The sequence below is a fragment of the Centroberyx gerrardi genome, chromosome 18 (assembly GCF_048128805.1).
Source record: "Centroberyx gerrardi isolate f3 chromosome 18, fCenGer3.hap1.cur.20231027, whole genome shotgun sequence".
Lineage (NCBI taxonomy): Eukaryota > Metazoa > Chordata > Actinopteri > Beryciformes > Berycidae > Centroberyx > Centroberyx gerrardi.
This window is the reverse complement of record NC_136014.1, coordinates 24192091-24209282: the sequence shown is the minus strand read 5'-3', so window position 1 is coordinate 24209282 and position 17192 is coordinate 24192091. Positions and strand designations below refer to the sequence as shown.

The 17192-nt window shown below is 44.6% G+C and overlaps 1 protein-coding gene across 3 annotated transcripts in view; it reads left to right on the top strand.

The window, feature by feature from the left end:
- Positions 1 to 16487, top strand: part of rad51b (RAD51 paralog B) — a 59000-nt gene extending 42513 nt beyond the window's left edge. For 2 of the 3 annotated variants that reach the window (XM_071896083.2, XM_071896081.2), the window contains one exon: positions 14725 to 16487. In XM_071896083.2, the coding sequence (XP_071752184.2) occupies positions 14725 to 14811 (87 nt within the window). In that variant the 3' untranslated portion in view covers positions 14812 to 16487. The remainder of the gene's footprint in view (positions 1 to 14724) is intronic. The other variant, XM_071896082.2, reaches the window with a different exon arrangement.
- The last annotated feature ends 705 nt before the right edge of the window (positions 16488 to 17192 follow it).

Here is a 17192-nt window from a genome sequence, read left to right as displayed (position 1 = left end):
ACAATAATGAAAAAGTCAGTGTTTTTTCTAAAGAGAAGGAGATAAAAATAGGAAAATAGGAAAATGTTTAAATGTTGCAAATGTAATTTCCACTAAAATAATGGTGCGTTTTGTTTCTGTTCTAAGGTTGAACTGTATGAAACTATAATGTAATTATTTTAGCCGACTAAAATTGGACTAAATTTAAATCTATTTTTGGCAAAAGACTATGACTAAATTCTATGACTAAATAAAATGCTGTGAAAATTAACACACACACGCACAGGTTCTCACACTCGTGTTCATCTCTCTCTTCCTCTCTTTCTCTCTCTCTCTTGTTTTCTCCCTCTCTGGGTCGCCACACAGCTGCCCTGTGTGTTCCTGTGGCCTGACCTTTCCAGCCATGGCAGCTGACACACACTCCACTCTCACATGCCAAGCCACATCCTCTCTGGAAGCCCCCACACACCCCCGACACACACACACACACACACACACGCACACACACACACACACCTCATCTCACAGGTCAACCAGCAGCAATTCCCATTTCCACTGCCAGGTTCCAAAAGCTGCACTTCCCCTCTACACCCTGGACGCACACACACACACACGCACACACACTCACACACACACACACACACACACAATATACCAAATGTAAAGTTTCAAAAACACCAACACACAGCATTCTGCGCATTCAAACCATGTAGAGACGATAAAATAATGGATTTGAAAGCATACACCGTACAATAGAACATAATCAATATCTCACACACACACACACACATACACACACACACACACCTCCCCTCCGCTCACAGGTCAACCAGCAGCATTTCCCATTTCCACTGCCAGGAAGGTGATTCAGCTCTTAAACCTGTGTGAGAGAGTAGGAGAGTTGCGGCGTCTCGGCCTTCTTTTTAAACTCAACCTGTTGTGTTTATTCATTTCGAGGTTTTGTTGCAGATTTACTTAAAACAGAGCCGCTCTGAATACTAAAGGCGCATCTGGGACCTGTTAGAACGAGGGGAAAACATCCTATGTGTGTTTTCTCAGTGTTGGCGTGTGTGTGTGTGTGAGTGTGGGTTGGGATAGGGATTGAAGCCTCAGCTTTGGGCTTTATTCCTAGAGACAGAGAGGAAGAGATAGAGGGAAGGAGACAGAGATGGAGAGAAATGGGCTGTGAAGAGAAAAAGAGAGGGAGGAAGATAGAGAGAAGTCTGGCTTTGTAGAGAGAGAGAAAAAGAGAGGGAAAGATAGGGAAGGAGATGGAGAGAGAGGTCTGGTTGGGTAGAGAGACAGAGAGAGCGAGAGAGATAGATGGAGATAAAGAAATCTGACTGTAGAGAGAGAGAGAGAGAGAGGAAGATAAGTAGAGAGAGGTTTCTGGCAGTGTTGAGAAACTGAAAGCGAGAGATGGAGATAAAGAAATCTCTAACTGTAGAGAGAGAGAGGTTTCGGGCAGAGTGTTAGGACAGGGAGAGAGAGAGAGAGAGAGAGATAGGAAGATGGAGATAGAAAGAGAGGTAGAGAGAGAGAGAGAGAGAGAGAGAGAGACTAGCTGCATATCCTCCTGGCTCTGCTTGCCATGAGTCCCTGCTGTAAGCCGAGGAGCAGCCGAAGAGGGAATAATGGTTCCCCTGTTCGCTGTGCAAGACTTAAGACTGGATGCAGAGGGAGTGGGAGGGGAGGGGGGGGCAGCGTGGGTGGAGGAGGAGGAGGAGGAGGAGGAGGGGTGGAGGGGGTAGTGAGTTGGGGGGGGGGGGGGGTTTGCAGGAAGCAGGGGAAGCCTATGGGAACACCAATATCCTGTTGGAATTAAATTGCCAGCCCTGGCTTTGATCCCTTTGAGAAGGGATTTTATTCTGGGCCAGCTTTCACTTGCCCTCTCTCTCCTTCGCCCACCCAGACCACCCTCCTACCCCCCCTCACCCCCCTCCACTTCCCCCTACTCCCCCTCCCCCCGACAACTGCCCTCTCTTTTCATGCTCAACAGCTGGGCGAGTGACAGTGCAGTTGTTCACGAGGCTACGGGAAGGCGCCGTCAAAAGAATAGGCTCTCCAAGCGTGGTTGTGGTTGGGGTTTGGCAGGGGAAGAAACCCCATAGATGCCCTGCTATCTCACCACCATCCATCATGCACCACTGTCTCTCTCTGGGCCTCGGGGCTGCAGGGGACCAGAGCTCTTATCCCGTCTCCTCTACTCACTCTCGTTCTCTCTCAAAAAGAAATCCCTTCTACCTCTCTCTCCTCCTGCTCTTATTTGATTTCTTTCCCAGCACTTCTCTCTTACTTGATCCGTCTGTGGTCACAGGAATATGGCCCTGACACTTGCCCTCCTTACTCTTAGTTGAGTCGTAGCTACTCCCTTTTTCTCTTCCCTTTCTGCCTTTCCTTGCTGTAACATTAATTGCCTTGGCCGCTGTGGCTTTGACCCTTGAAATCCTTATGACTGGTTGCTTGTAATGTCGGCGATCTAGGAATTTAAGCTTAGTCTACTGTTGCACTCATTGAAAATTGCTCAGGATAAGCATGTCAGCTAAATCCCTGAAATGTTAAAAGTGAAAGCGCTTTTAGGTATTTTTAGGGAACGGCAACCATGAACACTGATGCAACTTCCATGAACCGCCATCATATGGGGGTTCTTCAAGGAACACTTTAGGGATGTTTTTCTTCCTGTAGGGAAACCCAAGATGGTTCCCTGAGGAAAAGGGTTCATGAACCGTGGCGTTACTTTCACCAACTTCTAACATAAGGGATGTCTTCAAGGAATCTGTTTTTTCTCATGAGGTGCAAAATGTTGTTGAACCATCTCAGTAATGAAACAGACCGCTTGTCAATAAACAAGCTAGCTGGTATTTTGTGCTTCCAGTTTTCTGCCTCAAGCCAACGGACTTCCATTCGTCCTGTCTGTGTGTGGTCCTCCATGTTTGAACCTGGGAAGGGGAGAACCAAAGAGTAGTCAATCGTCTGTCTGTCTGTCTGCCTGTCTGTCTGTCTGTCAGTCAGAATAGAAAGCTAAGCACAGTACTTGAACTCAAAACATTCAGATCACCAGAAAGGGGAAATGAAGCCAGCATGGTAAGCATGAAGCACTATGTAAACACTCTCACTTCCTCTTCTAGATTCACTTCTCCGTCTCCCGGGGCGCTGTGTGAAACCCCCCGGTCTTTGCTGTCCTTACCGTCAGCGCAGAGACACCAGACCTGGGTCAACTAGAATTCACAAACACTCTCTTAGTGTTCGATTCACTCCTGATGTAGCTCTGATACTCTTTAGCACACATAAAACAGTTCAACGGATGATGAAGTCTAACTCTTTAGGGGTCTCCAGAACTTCCATGATCCTCTAAGATATTGAAGTTCTCCAAAGAACCCTTTAGGGATATTTTCTTAGATGGGAACCCTAAGGTGCACACACAAACATACACACACACACACACACACACACACACACACACACACACACACAGTGCGACCAGAATCCCTACAATCCCAGTTGTGTCTAGATATACCCACTTTCTTAAAATTGTACCAAAAATTGTGCAAAATCATAGAAATGGTGGCAATATCGATGATTTAGTAGCATGTAAGGAGTACATTAGGGCTGCAACTAACGATTATTTTCATTGTCGATTAATCTGTCAATTATTTTCTGGATTAATCGATTAGTTGTTTGGTCTATAAAATGTCAGAAAATGGTGAAAAATGTCGATCAGTGTTTCCCAAAGCCCAAGATGACGTCCTCAAATGTCTTGTTTTGTCCACAACCCAAAGATATTCAGTTTACTGTCATAGAGGAGTAAAGAAACCAGAAAATATTCACATTTAAGAAGCTGGAATCAGAGAATTTTGACTTATTTTTCTTAAAAAATTACTCAAACCGATTAATTGATTATCAAAATAGTTGGCGATTAATTTGATAGTTGGCAACTAATCGATTAAACGATTAATCGTTGCAGCTCTAGAGTACATGTGAGCGTAGTGGAAGTGCTTCACACACACACACACACACACAGATGGCGACCAGAATGCCAAAGTGCCTGCGACCCTATAGTTCCATACTGTAAGCAGTGTGTGTTTTGTTATGATGAGTAGTCGACCCTCTCCTCCATCTGCCTCCAGAGGTGCTTGGTAGAAACGGTTGTCAGGAAGTGTGGCCTCTCACAGGGATTATGGGTAATCGCAGGAGATTTGTATACATGTCTTTTGGGTCTCGTTTCCGGACTCGACATATATATTGTGTGTGTGTGTGTGTGTATGCCGGGAGGGTTTGACGTACAGTAGGTTGACTGATGTTCATGTGCCTCTATCCCCTTTCATCACAACACATCTTCCTCAATATGTTTCTGTCGGTTTCACTACTAGCAAAGATTTCTCACTTTGAACACAGCTTTGTGTTTAGGTTGGGACAATACACATAGCATTTTCATCGCAACATATGCTAATCCCACAACACGTATTGACAACAATGTATGCTACCAACATACTGTATGTCATATTAAAAACGAACACAAATGGCCATTGTCTCATGCCAAAAACAAATAGTGTTGGAAAATGACATCCTTTTTAAGAGTGTACGTGTTTTTTCAGGTTAATCGACTTAGTTTGACATGTAACACTCTTCCACTTTTTGCGGCAATTTAATCTCCGCACTCAAAAGGTTGTTTACGAGGAAATGAGATTAGAAAAGTCTCCCAGTTTTTAATCTGTCTCGCGTTCCAGTGATAGGAGTTGTGTGACTCACACAGGAGTGGAAAGTAAACGCCGCGCTCTGCGTTTGTCTTCTGAATTGAGTTTTCATGTGAGCCGTAATGCAACACAGCTGTTAGATGTATCTCTTTTCAGCGGAGGCGGTTACATGCAGCACACACAGGGGCGTAGGGCATCCAAAACATTTGACAGAGTACAGATATTAACAGAGTTACTGCCAGTTTGCCATTTTGAAATACAGCTATCTCTGCTGGTGCTAGCTTTTTTGAGGAGGGAACAAAAAGGAGTAGATTGAGGTATGATCTATTATACAATTAGAATGACTTAATGTGACAAATGAAAAGCAACAAAAATCTTGCTATCAAATATCTGAGAAGCAGAGGTGTGACCAAATCAACTTTGCTCGAGTCCCAAGTCAGTCCCAGTCCCAAGTCTAAATGTCCAAAAGTCAAGTCCATGTCATTAATGTCAAGTCTCAAGTCTAAATGTAGAACAGCAAGTCAAGTCAGAACAAATCAAGAGTCCAGTATCAATTTAATATCTTAAAGAAAACTAAATATCTAGGACTTTTCAATGCAATATGGTTTTAATAGGATAAAAACTTGGTAAGAGCATCATGAGTTTGATTTCTATAATCAGTTTCAACTTCAATAAATTCAATCATTCCATACAAATTCAGAAAACAGAATTTAAATTCAGTCGTCTGCTGGAACAAATCTCATCACTTTCAATCTGAGTCATTTACACAAACACAAGATCTCAAGTCAAGACTTTAGAAACCTTTTCAAGTCATCAAAGTACAAGTCAGAGTCGAGTCCCAAGTCACCAGAACCCAAGTCAAGTCAAGTCTTCAGCTGAGAAGACATATGTCCCCTCAGTTTGAATTAGCATGATGCTAATGGTACAGCATATCTGTACTGCCATACAGTTAAAACAAATGTTAACTTATTGGAGTGGGGGGCATGTGAAGTAAAGGAATTGAAATCTCAAAGTGAAGGATAGCGACAGAGAGATTAGTTAGAACGTGGATAAAAGAGAGAAGAGACGACTAAGAAAGAGAGGAAGGAAGGACGAGAGCAGGCGAGAGGGAGGAGGGCAGCGAAGAGTTAAGTCTGTTTCCTGGAGGAGAATAAATTAAAAGCGGCTCGTAATCACATTGCAGGAATGCAGTCAGTGTACACTGTTAAACACTCCCTAAGCCCTGGCTCCACTTCACTCTCTCAGCACTGCACACAAAGCCCTCTTTGTTCTGGCTGCTCTTGTAAAGAAATACCCCCCTCCCCTCCTCCTCCTCCTCCTCCTCCTCTCCTCTTTCCCCTCCCTCCCTCTTTCTCTCTCTCCTTTTTATTCCTTTCCTCCTCTCTCAATCCTGCCCCCGTCGTTTGACTTCCATTCTCGTATTCCCCCCCCCTCTCTCCTGTATCTGCGCCTGCCGTCCCCTCGCCCCTCCGTTTTCCTCGCATTTCTAAAAAAGATCATATTTCCAAGGCCTTCTTTTCATTTCCTGGAGGCGTTGGGAAAAATGTCCGAGGCTGCCCGCGTACCGAGGACGAGAGTTTTATCTGGGTAGAAAAAGCAAATAACGGTGACAGGAAATGAGACGAAAGCGTAAAATCTTCTCCGACCCCCCTGGCGGCGCAAAGAATCTGCCGGACTTTCTGCTCTCCGAGTGTCACTTGCAGTTCAGTCTGAGAGACATTTACATTTTAGGAATCTAGAGAAACTTACAGTAAGCACAACAGTAGAGGAAGCTTAAAATCTCAGATCGCCAACATAAGCAGTCGGTTGCAAAGAGTGCAAGGGTCAAAGCCACAGGCAGCAGATATTGCTATTTCTAGAAAGATCATTTAAGATAGAGAAGTGCAAGGGGAAGAGATAAGAGCCAGTCTGAAAGGAGAGACTACAGGATCGTAAACTACAATTGGACAAAACTTTGTCAAAGTGTGGAGAGAAAGGGAATTATGTACCACTACACTGCAAAAAAAAAACATCCATCTTAACAAGTCATTTAGTCTCATATTCAGCCTTCAAATCTTATTTTTTCTTAAAACAAGAGAACAATGCTGCCAGTGAGGTGAGATAACTCAGCAGCTTCACTTCCACTTCCAGGAACTTTATAGAAATGAGTGTCAGTGTCTTGAAACAAGTCAGAATAAGGCAGATCACTGCACTGCTATCAAGAAAATGTCCCTTGGCTCTACAAAACTCTTGAAACAAGTTGATTTGTATTGGAAACAAGTGAAATTATCTAACCCCATTGGCAGATTTTTTCACTTATTTTATGAAAATTATGATTTTAGGGCTCAATAATAGACTAAATGACTTGTTAATATGCAGTGTAGATGATAGTAGCAGAGAGGACTATCTAGTCATAATGTGTGTGGCTTGTAGACTGAAACCAAGCGTTTCCTGAGAGCAGCTGAGACAAATCCCTTTACAGCATAGTTTACTGTAGCCTGTGCATACTGTGTGTGTGTGTGTGTGTGTGGCTGCTTACGTCTGCTTACAGTTGGAAGGTTTTATAGCCGGGCTGTGTGACCTCTCACATGCTGCTCACCGACTGTTACTGTGGTGTGAGAGTTCACTAGTGTGAAGGAGTGTTTTTCCTCCATCGCACACCGCTAGCTACTTCTCTCCCCCTGTCTCGGTCCAGCTGCTGCTCAGTATTCCCACCACACATCCACTTAGAATAGTGTGTGTGTGTGTGTGTGTGTGTGTGTGTGTGTGCATGACGTGAAATGGAAGAGAAACCGAGGTCCATGATAAACACATAAAGTTGTAAAAGTAAAATACACCGGTAACCGAAATGAGCGCTCCTCCTTCCCGAGTGTTAAGCCGTAAGCAAGTCTTGGCATTTTGTCAGTGTTTTTCTGTGTCCACGCACGCACACACACACACACACACACACACATCTGTGAGGAGTATATAATACCTGAGTGACAGCGGGTGTGTGAAAGCACATGTGGAGGTGAAACCCTGATCCCTTTTTTTCCAGTACAGGCCTCCGTGACTCACGCTATCCCAGCTGCAGCCCCCCCTCCCTCCACCTCCCCCCCCTCTCTCCACCTCCACCCCCCCCCCACCTCCACCATCCCTACGAGCCCCGGCACGTACTGCTCATGTACTGACTGCCAAGGGCATCACATGCATGTACACACTAATAACCGAAGCAGTTAAAGAAAAATAAATGTGCCACCTACTCCGCGAAAACATGACTCACACCTGGACCCGGGCCAGGAGCCAGCTGAAAACCCGGTTTATGGAGAACGGTGTTAAAATCCATCGTCTCTGCCCACCCGGTCACGGCGGGTAGAGGTTATGTTAGGCAATGTGCTGCGGTCGCGGAAAAAACACGTACAGTAACTGCAGTTTTGGTGTGTTTTTTTTTTTGTTCATATTTGAATTGAAAGCTTTGACCCACATGGTCTTTTATTCATTGACTTCCTGACTTGTCAAAACCCCACTGCAGAATTTCGAAAATGTGAGAATGTCGGTGAGTAAATATGCATTCTTCTACTTATTTCTGTAATAATGTACTTTCTGAGAGAGCAAATTTGCATTCCAAGGAAAACTATGATTCAGGTTGTTTGTCTCGGCTGCTTGGGTTCAACAATCATACAAGAAAAGAACAAGAACTCGCACACTGATTTAAAACAGCAGAACAAATCCAAGAGGGATCAACTGATGCAAAAAAGTACTGACATTTATTTATATGAGAAAAAGATTTTTTGTTTGACAGCAGCATCACACTCTGGGTCCAGTCCTCTCTCGTGGCCTCGGAGGCGGAGTGATGACGGAGGCTGTGAATGTGTGTCAGTTTAAAAAGCAGAACGTCTTCGCCAAACTCGCTAATCACCAGACTGTCAAACAAAACCATATTGGTGATCTCCTCAACGCCCCGGTTATATAAGGAATTACACAACATGGCGTTCTGTCCTCTCCATATTTAGGCACGGTGTTTGGGGCAGGAGGAAATGAAGCGTCCGTGAATCAGCGCAGTATCATTTTGGCTCAATCAGCCGGGGCTGCAATTTAGATCAGATGAGCCCGGTTTACGCCGAGCCGCCGTCCGCTCCGGCACGCAACGATAACATCTGCTCATCGCCACGAGTCCTCATGCGGAGCAGCGCACGGCGCAGAAAGTTCATGTCAAAACTCGGCTCGTGTTCGCCTACAAGCAGGGAACTTTACGTTTACGTTTTAGGCATTTAGCTGACACTCTTTTCCAGGGCAACTTACATTGAATAAACCTGTAGAATTAGCTTCAATTCCTATCTAATAGTAAGGAGGAGGCACAAGGGTTAGAGCCATAATGCTGTTTCCCTAGAATGATCAGGCAAGAGAGAAGAAAGAAATAAAAGCTAAGAAAAGATATACATATTAGAGCGAGGAGAGGAGGAACATATGGGAAGGGGGAGGTGAGGTGCTTCTTTAGCATCGAGTATGCAGGGAGTTACAAGTGTTGGAGTGAACTTGACCAACTGAGGGGGTGAAAAGGTGAAAAGTTGCATGTTTTAGCTTTACATTTCATGGGTTTATCAGCAGCACTCTCTTATCTTCAGTCTCTCTGCGGTTCACTCGTAATGACAGACAGTGGGAGTGGAGAGTCGAGGGTTCCTCCATGCCCGGCGCTGTCCGAATCCTCCTGTTAGAGGCGTGTAGATAAACATGAAACAAAAGGCCTTGGTTGACTCAGTGTTTCCAGCAGGGCGAGGAAGGGAACGGGGTGAAGGAAGGGGAGGGAGGGTGGGTTGGGGTTGGGGGAGGTGGAGGGGGGGGCAGAACCACAGTACAGAGGAGAGAGACTCTTGGATGCAAGCGTACACACTCTCACACACACATGCTGACACACACTGACTCATTATTAGCAATCAGAAGCAGGATCTGGAAGCCTTTAGCTGCCGGGGCCGCGCAGCCAGCCGGGGCCAAGCTCCCATGACCGAACTGCTGAGAGGCTGAACTGCGTGCGGAGCGGTAATGGGGCTCCTCTGTAATTTGGCAGTTTGATTTGATTATTGGTGAGGTTTGTGTTGGGCCGGGGCCTGTGAGAGAAGGGGGCTAATTAGGACGATTATGTAAGACTTCAAACGGGTCTGAGTGCAGTAGTGGGTGTTGCATTGTAAGGCGCTCTCACCCTGTCGCCTTCGCCCCGACTCCCCTACTCTCTCTCACTCCCAAACTATTCCCGTAAAGCCTTTAGGACGGCCCTTTAGGACCCCAGCTGTTCCCTTTAGGTTTAGTTTATTTACACATACAAATGATAAAAAGGCTGAAGAAGAGGAGAAAAAAGGGAGAGAAGAAATAGAAACTGTGTGGGTGAGATGTCACAAAGGTTCATACCGTGTATCTGGGACGTCCTGGGTATGAAATCGGGCCTGGGAGCTTCGTCGCATGTCACCCCCCTTTCTCCCAATCTTTCCTGTCTGTCCCTCTCTACTGGAAACTATCAAATAAAGGGCAAAATGCCAAAAAAACAAGGGTCTTCTTAGGACCCCGCTGCCCCCTTGGGTCCATAACGACATCCTTTCCAAAGGGAAGCCCAGACACTGAATCTGAATTTAACTGCTAATCTGCGAGATTCTCATTTTTTAATCTTGGTGACATCTCTGTCCCTCAGCCTCCACTGTGGTGTTTCTGCACTGCACTTCCCAGAGATCACCTGTCAATCAAACAGTGTGGGCGGGGCTTGGATTTTCTGTCGATGCAGTTTGAGTTTCTCTTTTCTTCGTCTGTTCAGCCATGGTGGCTATCGCTGCTCACGCTAACTACCCAGTTCTTCTTCTTCTGTTTATTCCAAACAAACCGGAAACGCATCACTCGCTGTGCGTCAGAGGATTTTTCGCGGGATAAAGCCCTACCAGACACCAGGTGTTTGGAACAGCAAATGTAAAACTTTGTGTTATATCAGTCGGCGATACAGAGTACCACGGGGCAGAGGTTCGACTCCCGCAACGACAAACGTGTCTATCCTTGTCAGACGCTGACGCTGAACCCTCCGCCTGCTGCGTTGAGGCAGCTCAGAGGGAAGTGCGAAGAAACAAATTCCCAATTACACTGGAATGAAGTGCTGTAAAAAAAAAAAAAAAAAAGGGCTGTCGGTTTGGCCCGAGTCCAGCAGGAGGGCCCCCGGTGTTACTTAATACAGCGGCAGGTTTCACCAAGGTGCTCATTTCGAGACGGCCTTTATCTTCTCCCCCCCCCCCTCCGTCCCCACTGTCTCCGTCTGAGGGTCAGAAATCAAAGGCGGGGAGGCCGGGGGGGGGGGGGCTCGATACAAGACCCGGGCTCCTGTTTCCCGTCCAGGATCGCTGACATGGACTTTGCCCTATCACTCATCTCTCACCCCTCCCACACACACAGATACAGCTGCAGACACGCATACGAAGATACACATACATACATACATCCATACACACAGACAGTCCCAAGCACTGTGAATGCCTTTCTCTTTACTCCTAATACCCCCCTTGCTTCCTCTCAGTGTCCTTGTCAAGGAAGAGAGAGGATCCGGTGCTGGTATTCTTTGCGGTGCCTCATTTTGAGGGGCGGAAAATCATTTGGGCTGACTTGGCTGCTTCTTATGAAACTGAGGAAGTTACTGTGTTGTCCGTTATGAGCAAATCCCCCCCCGTAACTATTATTTTGACTCATCCCGGGCTAGTCGGTACAGTACAGTACGAGCACAGTTTGTGTAAAAACCCACATCGAGCTCGTTTGATTTGGGAGCCGTGGCGGTATGTTTCTGGCTGTGCGGCTGTAATAACTGGCTCTGAGAGAGGCAGAGAGGCAATGAAATGGAACATTAATTTCACATGCAGGTTTAGCACGCTGCTGGAGAATAGGGCCGCTTCCTGTACACAAAGTCCTTCCCGCTGTTTGGGTTCGGCGTGACTCTTTGTTTTGAGACGGAGGGGTGAAAAATGGAGGGTTGAAACATGCGGGACTGTTAGCGGCATGTGAGGAGCGCCGGGCTGGGATTGTCTGTTTATTGTTTGCTTGTTTTAGACTGGGTGTGTATTTGCAGACCAGAGGGCTCGGGGGGTTTAGGCTCGGAGGCGGAGGGAGGGAGGGGGGGGGGGCGTACTGTACGACGGAGTATTCTAGGTCAGGGGTCAGGGGTCGGGTACTTGCGGCTTAAGTCGGGGGCTTGTGGCGATGATGTCATGGAAACTGCTGTTGTGGACGGAGTAAATAAGCGTCTCCGGAAGCCTGAGACTTCAGACTCAGTCTTCCCTTATCACCGGCCTGAACGGCCTCTTCCTCGCTCCTTCCTCCGTTCCCCTTAGGGACTAACCAAATTAACATTTCGTCCAACATTAGAACTGAGTTAAGCGAGTAAAGGAGCAGGGAAGTGTTTTAAGGAAATTATCTCTGCTTGGCCCGGGACAACTTCTCTACCCTTTCATACACAATACCAGTCAAAAGTTTGGACACACCTGATTGAATGCACTATATTGTTCATTCTCTTAAAGCAATTTTGATCTAAATGCTTCTGCTTAAATGCTTGAAATTAGACAAATATAAATAGTGAAGTTGATCCTATGTATGAATTTCTTTCCAAAGCCTTTGTCTTTCCATCAAGGCAAAGGGCGGCTACTTTAAAGAATCTAAAATATAAGATAGTTTTGATTTGTTTAACACTTTTTTGGTCACTGCATGATTCAATTTATGTTATTTCATAGTTTTGATGTCTTTACTATTCTTCTAAAATGTGGAAAATAGTAAAAAATAAAGACAAATGTGGTGTGTCCAAACTTTTGACTGGTAGTGTATATTTACTTAACAATGGGGCAGTTGGGAAAAGTTGACCCCAGATTAAGTACTAGAAAAACTCCCAGGGGAAGTGTCAAATCTCACCAGGGCAGGAAAGTTACTTTTTTTGTCCACCAGCCACAGTGGCTGGGACAGTACATCCCATAATGTAACAGCCACTGTCACTCTTATCCGCCAAATAGATATTTAGAATAGAAGAGGACCTCTAAATGATGCTTGGTTATCTGCCAAAATGGGCCTTGCAGTTTAGCAACTTCAGCAGGGTGTGATTTCCGTGGAATAGGTATTTTCTTATTATAATGAGGTGAAATTTCGTAATGGAACTTTTGCTGTAGAGAGGCCAGTGAATACTAAGGTATAAACCGCTGCTTAATTGGCTCTTTAAAGGGGCAAAATTACCCTAGTTCTGTATTTTTTTTTTTGCTCCACAGCACTAAAGCTCCCAGTCAGCATAAAACCTTGATTAAACCTTAAACCTTAACCCTGTATGAAGGATGAACTGTGATTCAGCTGTCTGGGGACGTCATGGTAACAGGTGGCGACCGAGGCTCGGCCCCGGGACTCTAAAATCTTCTGGGATGTTTATTGTCCTTCTTCCTTTTCAGATAGACTTCACCCAAAACGCTTTTGTTCTCAAGACAATCGACCGTGATTTTTGCCCAGTTATGAAGAGAGATGATCTTCCAGATTAAGTTTTATTGTTATCAAAACTCAGATGTGGGCCGTGTGAATCAGGCCCCAGTGTTTGAGCGCGACACGGCTTCGTTGAGTCATGTTGGGTTTTTGCAGCCATCTCCACCTCTTAGTCTTTGTGCGGGACTTATTCATAATTACATGTAACCATATTTAGGTTTTTTACCACGTTCCAACTCATCAGAGAATCCCACAAACGGCGTGATGAAAGCACATGTCTTACTCTTAGTGCTGATGGTACAAAATGTATAAGCATGTTTTGGTTGGTGCTCACAAAGAATTTAATTCCAAAATGAGGCATCCACCATTTTAAAAAAAGTTACAGTTTTACAAAATCATTGCCGGCACTGCCTTTGCTTGTAGAAACGTTACGTTTCGAAGGATGCAATCATCTGTATTTTGCAAATTTTGAGCCATGAACGTCAGCTTGTTTTAGTATGAGACCCTTCACATGTCTCTTCACGTTTTCCATGAAGTCTTTCCATTTTCAGATTGAGGCTGGAAGTGATCTGCAGCCGGTCTGTGTTTTTAAACCCATTCTCTCCGCCTTCTCTTCCCTTTGAGGACTGGATATGGATTACAGCAAAACAAATAGATGTTATAAAAATACCTCTGATGACGTCAGTAGGTATGGAAGTAATCCGTCCCCTATTTTCCTTCGGCTGTTTTTGTTTTACAAAGTCTGTTTTGGACCAACATTTTTGTAAATGTTTACCTCAAACAAGAGCCCACATTGGTCCGTACCCATATGGCGATCTATGGAAACAAACCAGCGGCAGGCTGTTTCCTGCAGGCCTGCGGACACGGAGTATCGGCTCTGCATGATGGCGGCGGCGGGCGGGGGGGGGGGATGTTGTCGTTTACAGTTACAGTTTAAGCATTTAGCTGATGCTTTTATCCAGAGCGGCTTACAGTGTGGGATCAGGTCGGGGTTTGGTGTCTTCAACAGGACTCATGGACGCAGTTTGTTGCAGGGAACGAATCACCCAGTTGTGACACAGTTTCTCTAACAGTTAAGAGGTCTAATAAAGGTTTCTTTGACTGTACAGTTGTAGAAACTTCACAAGCTTCATTTTACATTCCCCTTTTAAGCTTTTAGCTGACATTTTTGTTCAGTGACTTGCAATAAGTGAGCCGATGGGGGTTCAGTTTGACAGGACACAGAGTTGCCGATTATCTCCTGGTTATGATACAGCTTCTCTAACCACTAAACCATCCTGATGCCCAAAAACACAGAATAGAAAGACAGAATATCCCCCCAAAAAAATTTAAAAACAAAATCTACTGGACTTAAAATGAAGAGTTGAAGACGCTTCACCACTCATCCAAGAGGCTTCATCAGTTCTGACGTTCTTGGATGAGCGGTGAAACGTCTTCAGCTCTTCTTTTTAAGATTTGGTTTTTAAAAATGGGTTTTTTGGACATCTACCCAGACAGAAAGACAGGATAACTAAATGGAAATCGGTGTGACGTGATACACAATTCATCTCTTGTGTCGCCTGAAGGGAACCCGGATCAGTGGCAGTGTGTTTGACTCTGTTTGTGTTCTCTCTGTGTTTTCTAGGAAACGACAATGAGGAGACCTTGTACGAGGGCACGGACCCGGGCCTCCAGCCAATCAGGGTGCGCACAGGATTCAACTACAACCTGACCAAATCCATGGACTCAACTGGCCAAGCGCTCCTCTGACTCCGGGAGTTGTGTGTGTGTGTGTGCAGAGCGCGCAGGAAGAAAATGTGAGAGAGAAGGTGTGTCGTTGTGATACGTGCCTGGATCAAGATTCCCTTTGTTGTTGTTGTAAACGATAATGATGATGACTCATCTCTGTTGGGTTGACCGAGGAGCCCCGCCTCCATTTTTGTCGCTGTCGGGTGAAAACCTCACAACTCCGGTTGGTGGTTTTCATGTTTTAACTTCAGTTGAAGGATTCCATGCATCGGCTGTTAAAATAACTATAGAAGCCATTACACTGGCTATAAAACTGACTGAGGGATCATTTGCAGCCAAATGTATCTGCATTTGAGTTAGAGGCAGATATTATTTTACCTCCATGGTCATTTTGACTTCAGCGTCAAAATTGATTGTGTTAATAAAGACCAGAACACACCTGAAGCGAGCCGTTTAGTGTCCATATTTGGCCCATATCTTTGAACGATGCTACCAGCTAAATTACCCACTTAGTCTGCAGTCATCGTATCTAGGGTTCGATCTGGAAGGCTGCTAGTGATATTTCTGCATTGAAGGTCATGATATCTTGTGCCAATATCCAATATGTTTGCAATTTTCCCATTATTCAGTCTTTCTCCCAGATTTTTATTCTTGTCATGTTGGAAAAGCCTCTGAAACCATTTAGACCATCATGGGACACTAAAACTCTCCACTGGAATCCATGCTACCCACCACACCTGTTCAATGGCAGGTAAACACTGGGACACATTAACTTTAAATGAAGAATTAATGTACAAAATTATCGGCATATATAAGAATATCGCTTTATCGCTCTAACACTAATTATATCACCTTTGGAAGTCATTTAACTTCAAATTGGTGAATCACTGCAGATCCACAAACTTTAAACATCTTGGTGCCATCTTGGCGTTTTAGTCCAGGATGGGCCTTTGAAAACAGTCGTCCTGTTTGAAAATGAATGCGTCGAACGTTTCCTGCGTGTTTCTCTGCCTTTAAAGTAATGTTGTGAAACGGCAGTGTGTGCTCCTAATGGGTTAACAAATCACAGCGGTGATAAAGGCACCGGCTGAGCTCAGGCTGCCAGACAGGTCAGTATTGTATTAACTCCTTATCATCTCATGCGTGGGTGAGTAAGAGTTACAGTCCCGTCTGGCTTTCTCCTGCAGGAGCGAAGGACACGGGAAGCAAAGTTAACGCTGGAAAAGCCAAACTCCTGTCTGTCGACGGCTGTGTTGAGTTTTAGATTTGAAATATCTCAGCTTTCAAAATGTCCCTCCAAGACTTTTCCTAGACTCACTTTCTGTACAAAACGGCGTTGTTAGATTTTAAAAATCATGCAAGGAAATATATTTTTTTTTTTTTAGATTTACTGCCTTCAGTTGATGGCTTATTGGTCTTATCTTAGACCCCAAAAATCCACGTCTTTCTCTTTTTGAGTTCACTCCCTTCACAACCACACTGTTGTTTAATTTATTGTATTCCTTTTACTTGTTATTTATGCATTTTGTTGTTTTTGGAGAGTTTTGATGTAATTTTTGTAATATTTTGTTATCTTTCTTATCTTTTCTTCTCTTTTGGGTTGAGAGGTCTTTGTAAGCTCCTCTGACCTTTTTGTCTTAGTTGCTGTTTGTATTTTGTTTTTCCAGTGTTTTGTTTATCATTTGTAAATAATACATCAAACTATAAAAAAAAAAGTAACCTCAGTGTCTGTAACTCAAGTGAAAGCTCATGCAAAACTTGATAAAGAAACTCTAATGAATCCATCCCTATAACAGGCACTACACAGATCATACTTTATTGATCGTACGTTATTGTATCGTAACATACTTTTTAGTTATGCAGGCATTTTGAAAAGGCCTTCTGACTTCGCCCTTTTTCAGCATTAGAGGTTAAAAGTCTAATTCTGTTGACCTCAGCATCATGACAGCGTGACGGGTAAACAGATCAGATTCCCTCCCATTATGCGATCTCATCAGCATCACTCAGAATCATTCACAAGTACAATATAGTTGTTGACATGGGTGCATGAACGTATCAATAACGAACAGTAGCACAGCACCTACTGGGTGCACAGCGCTCACATTGCTGCAGCGACAACAGGACTTCACATTCAGTGCAAGAAAAACTGATTCGCTGCACTGGCATTCAGTCACATTTTCAGCACAGTCGGTTTTCTGCATCCGTCAGCACAGTTTTCCTCCATCATGTAAATGTGACTGGTAGAGAGATCAGATTCTGCGCTGATTCTAGAGTTACATGTGGCTTCATGATTTCTGGACAGATGACCTTTTCATGTGCAAAAAAAAACAAAACACATTGAAAAACCATGAAATGGAAATGATG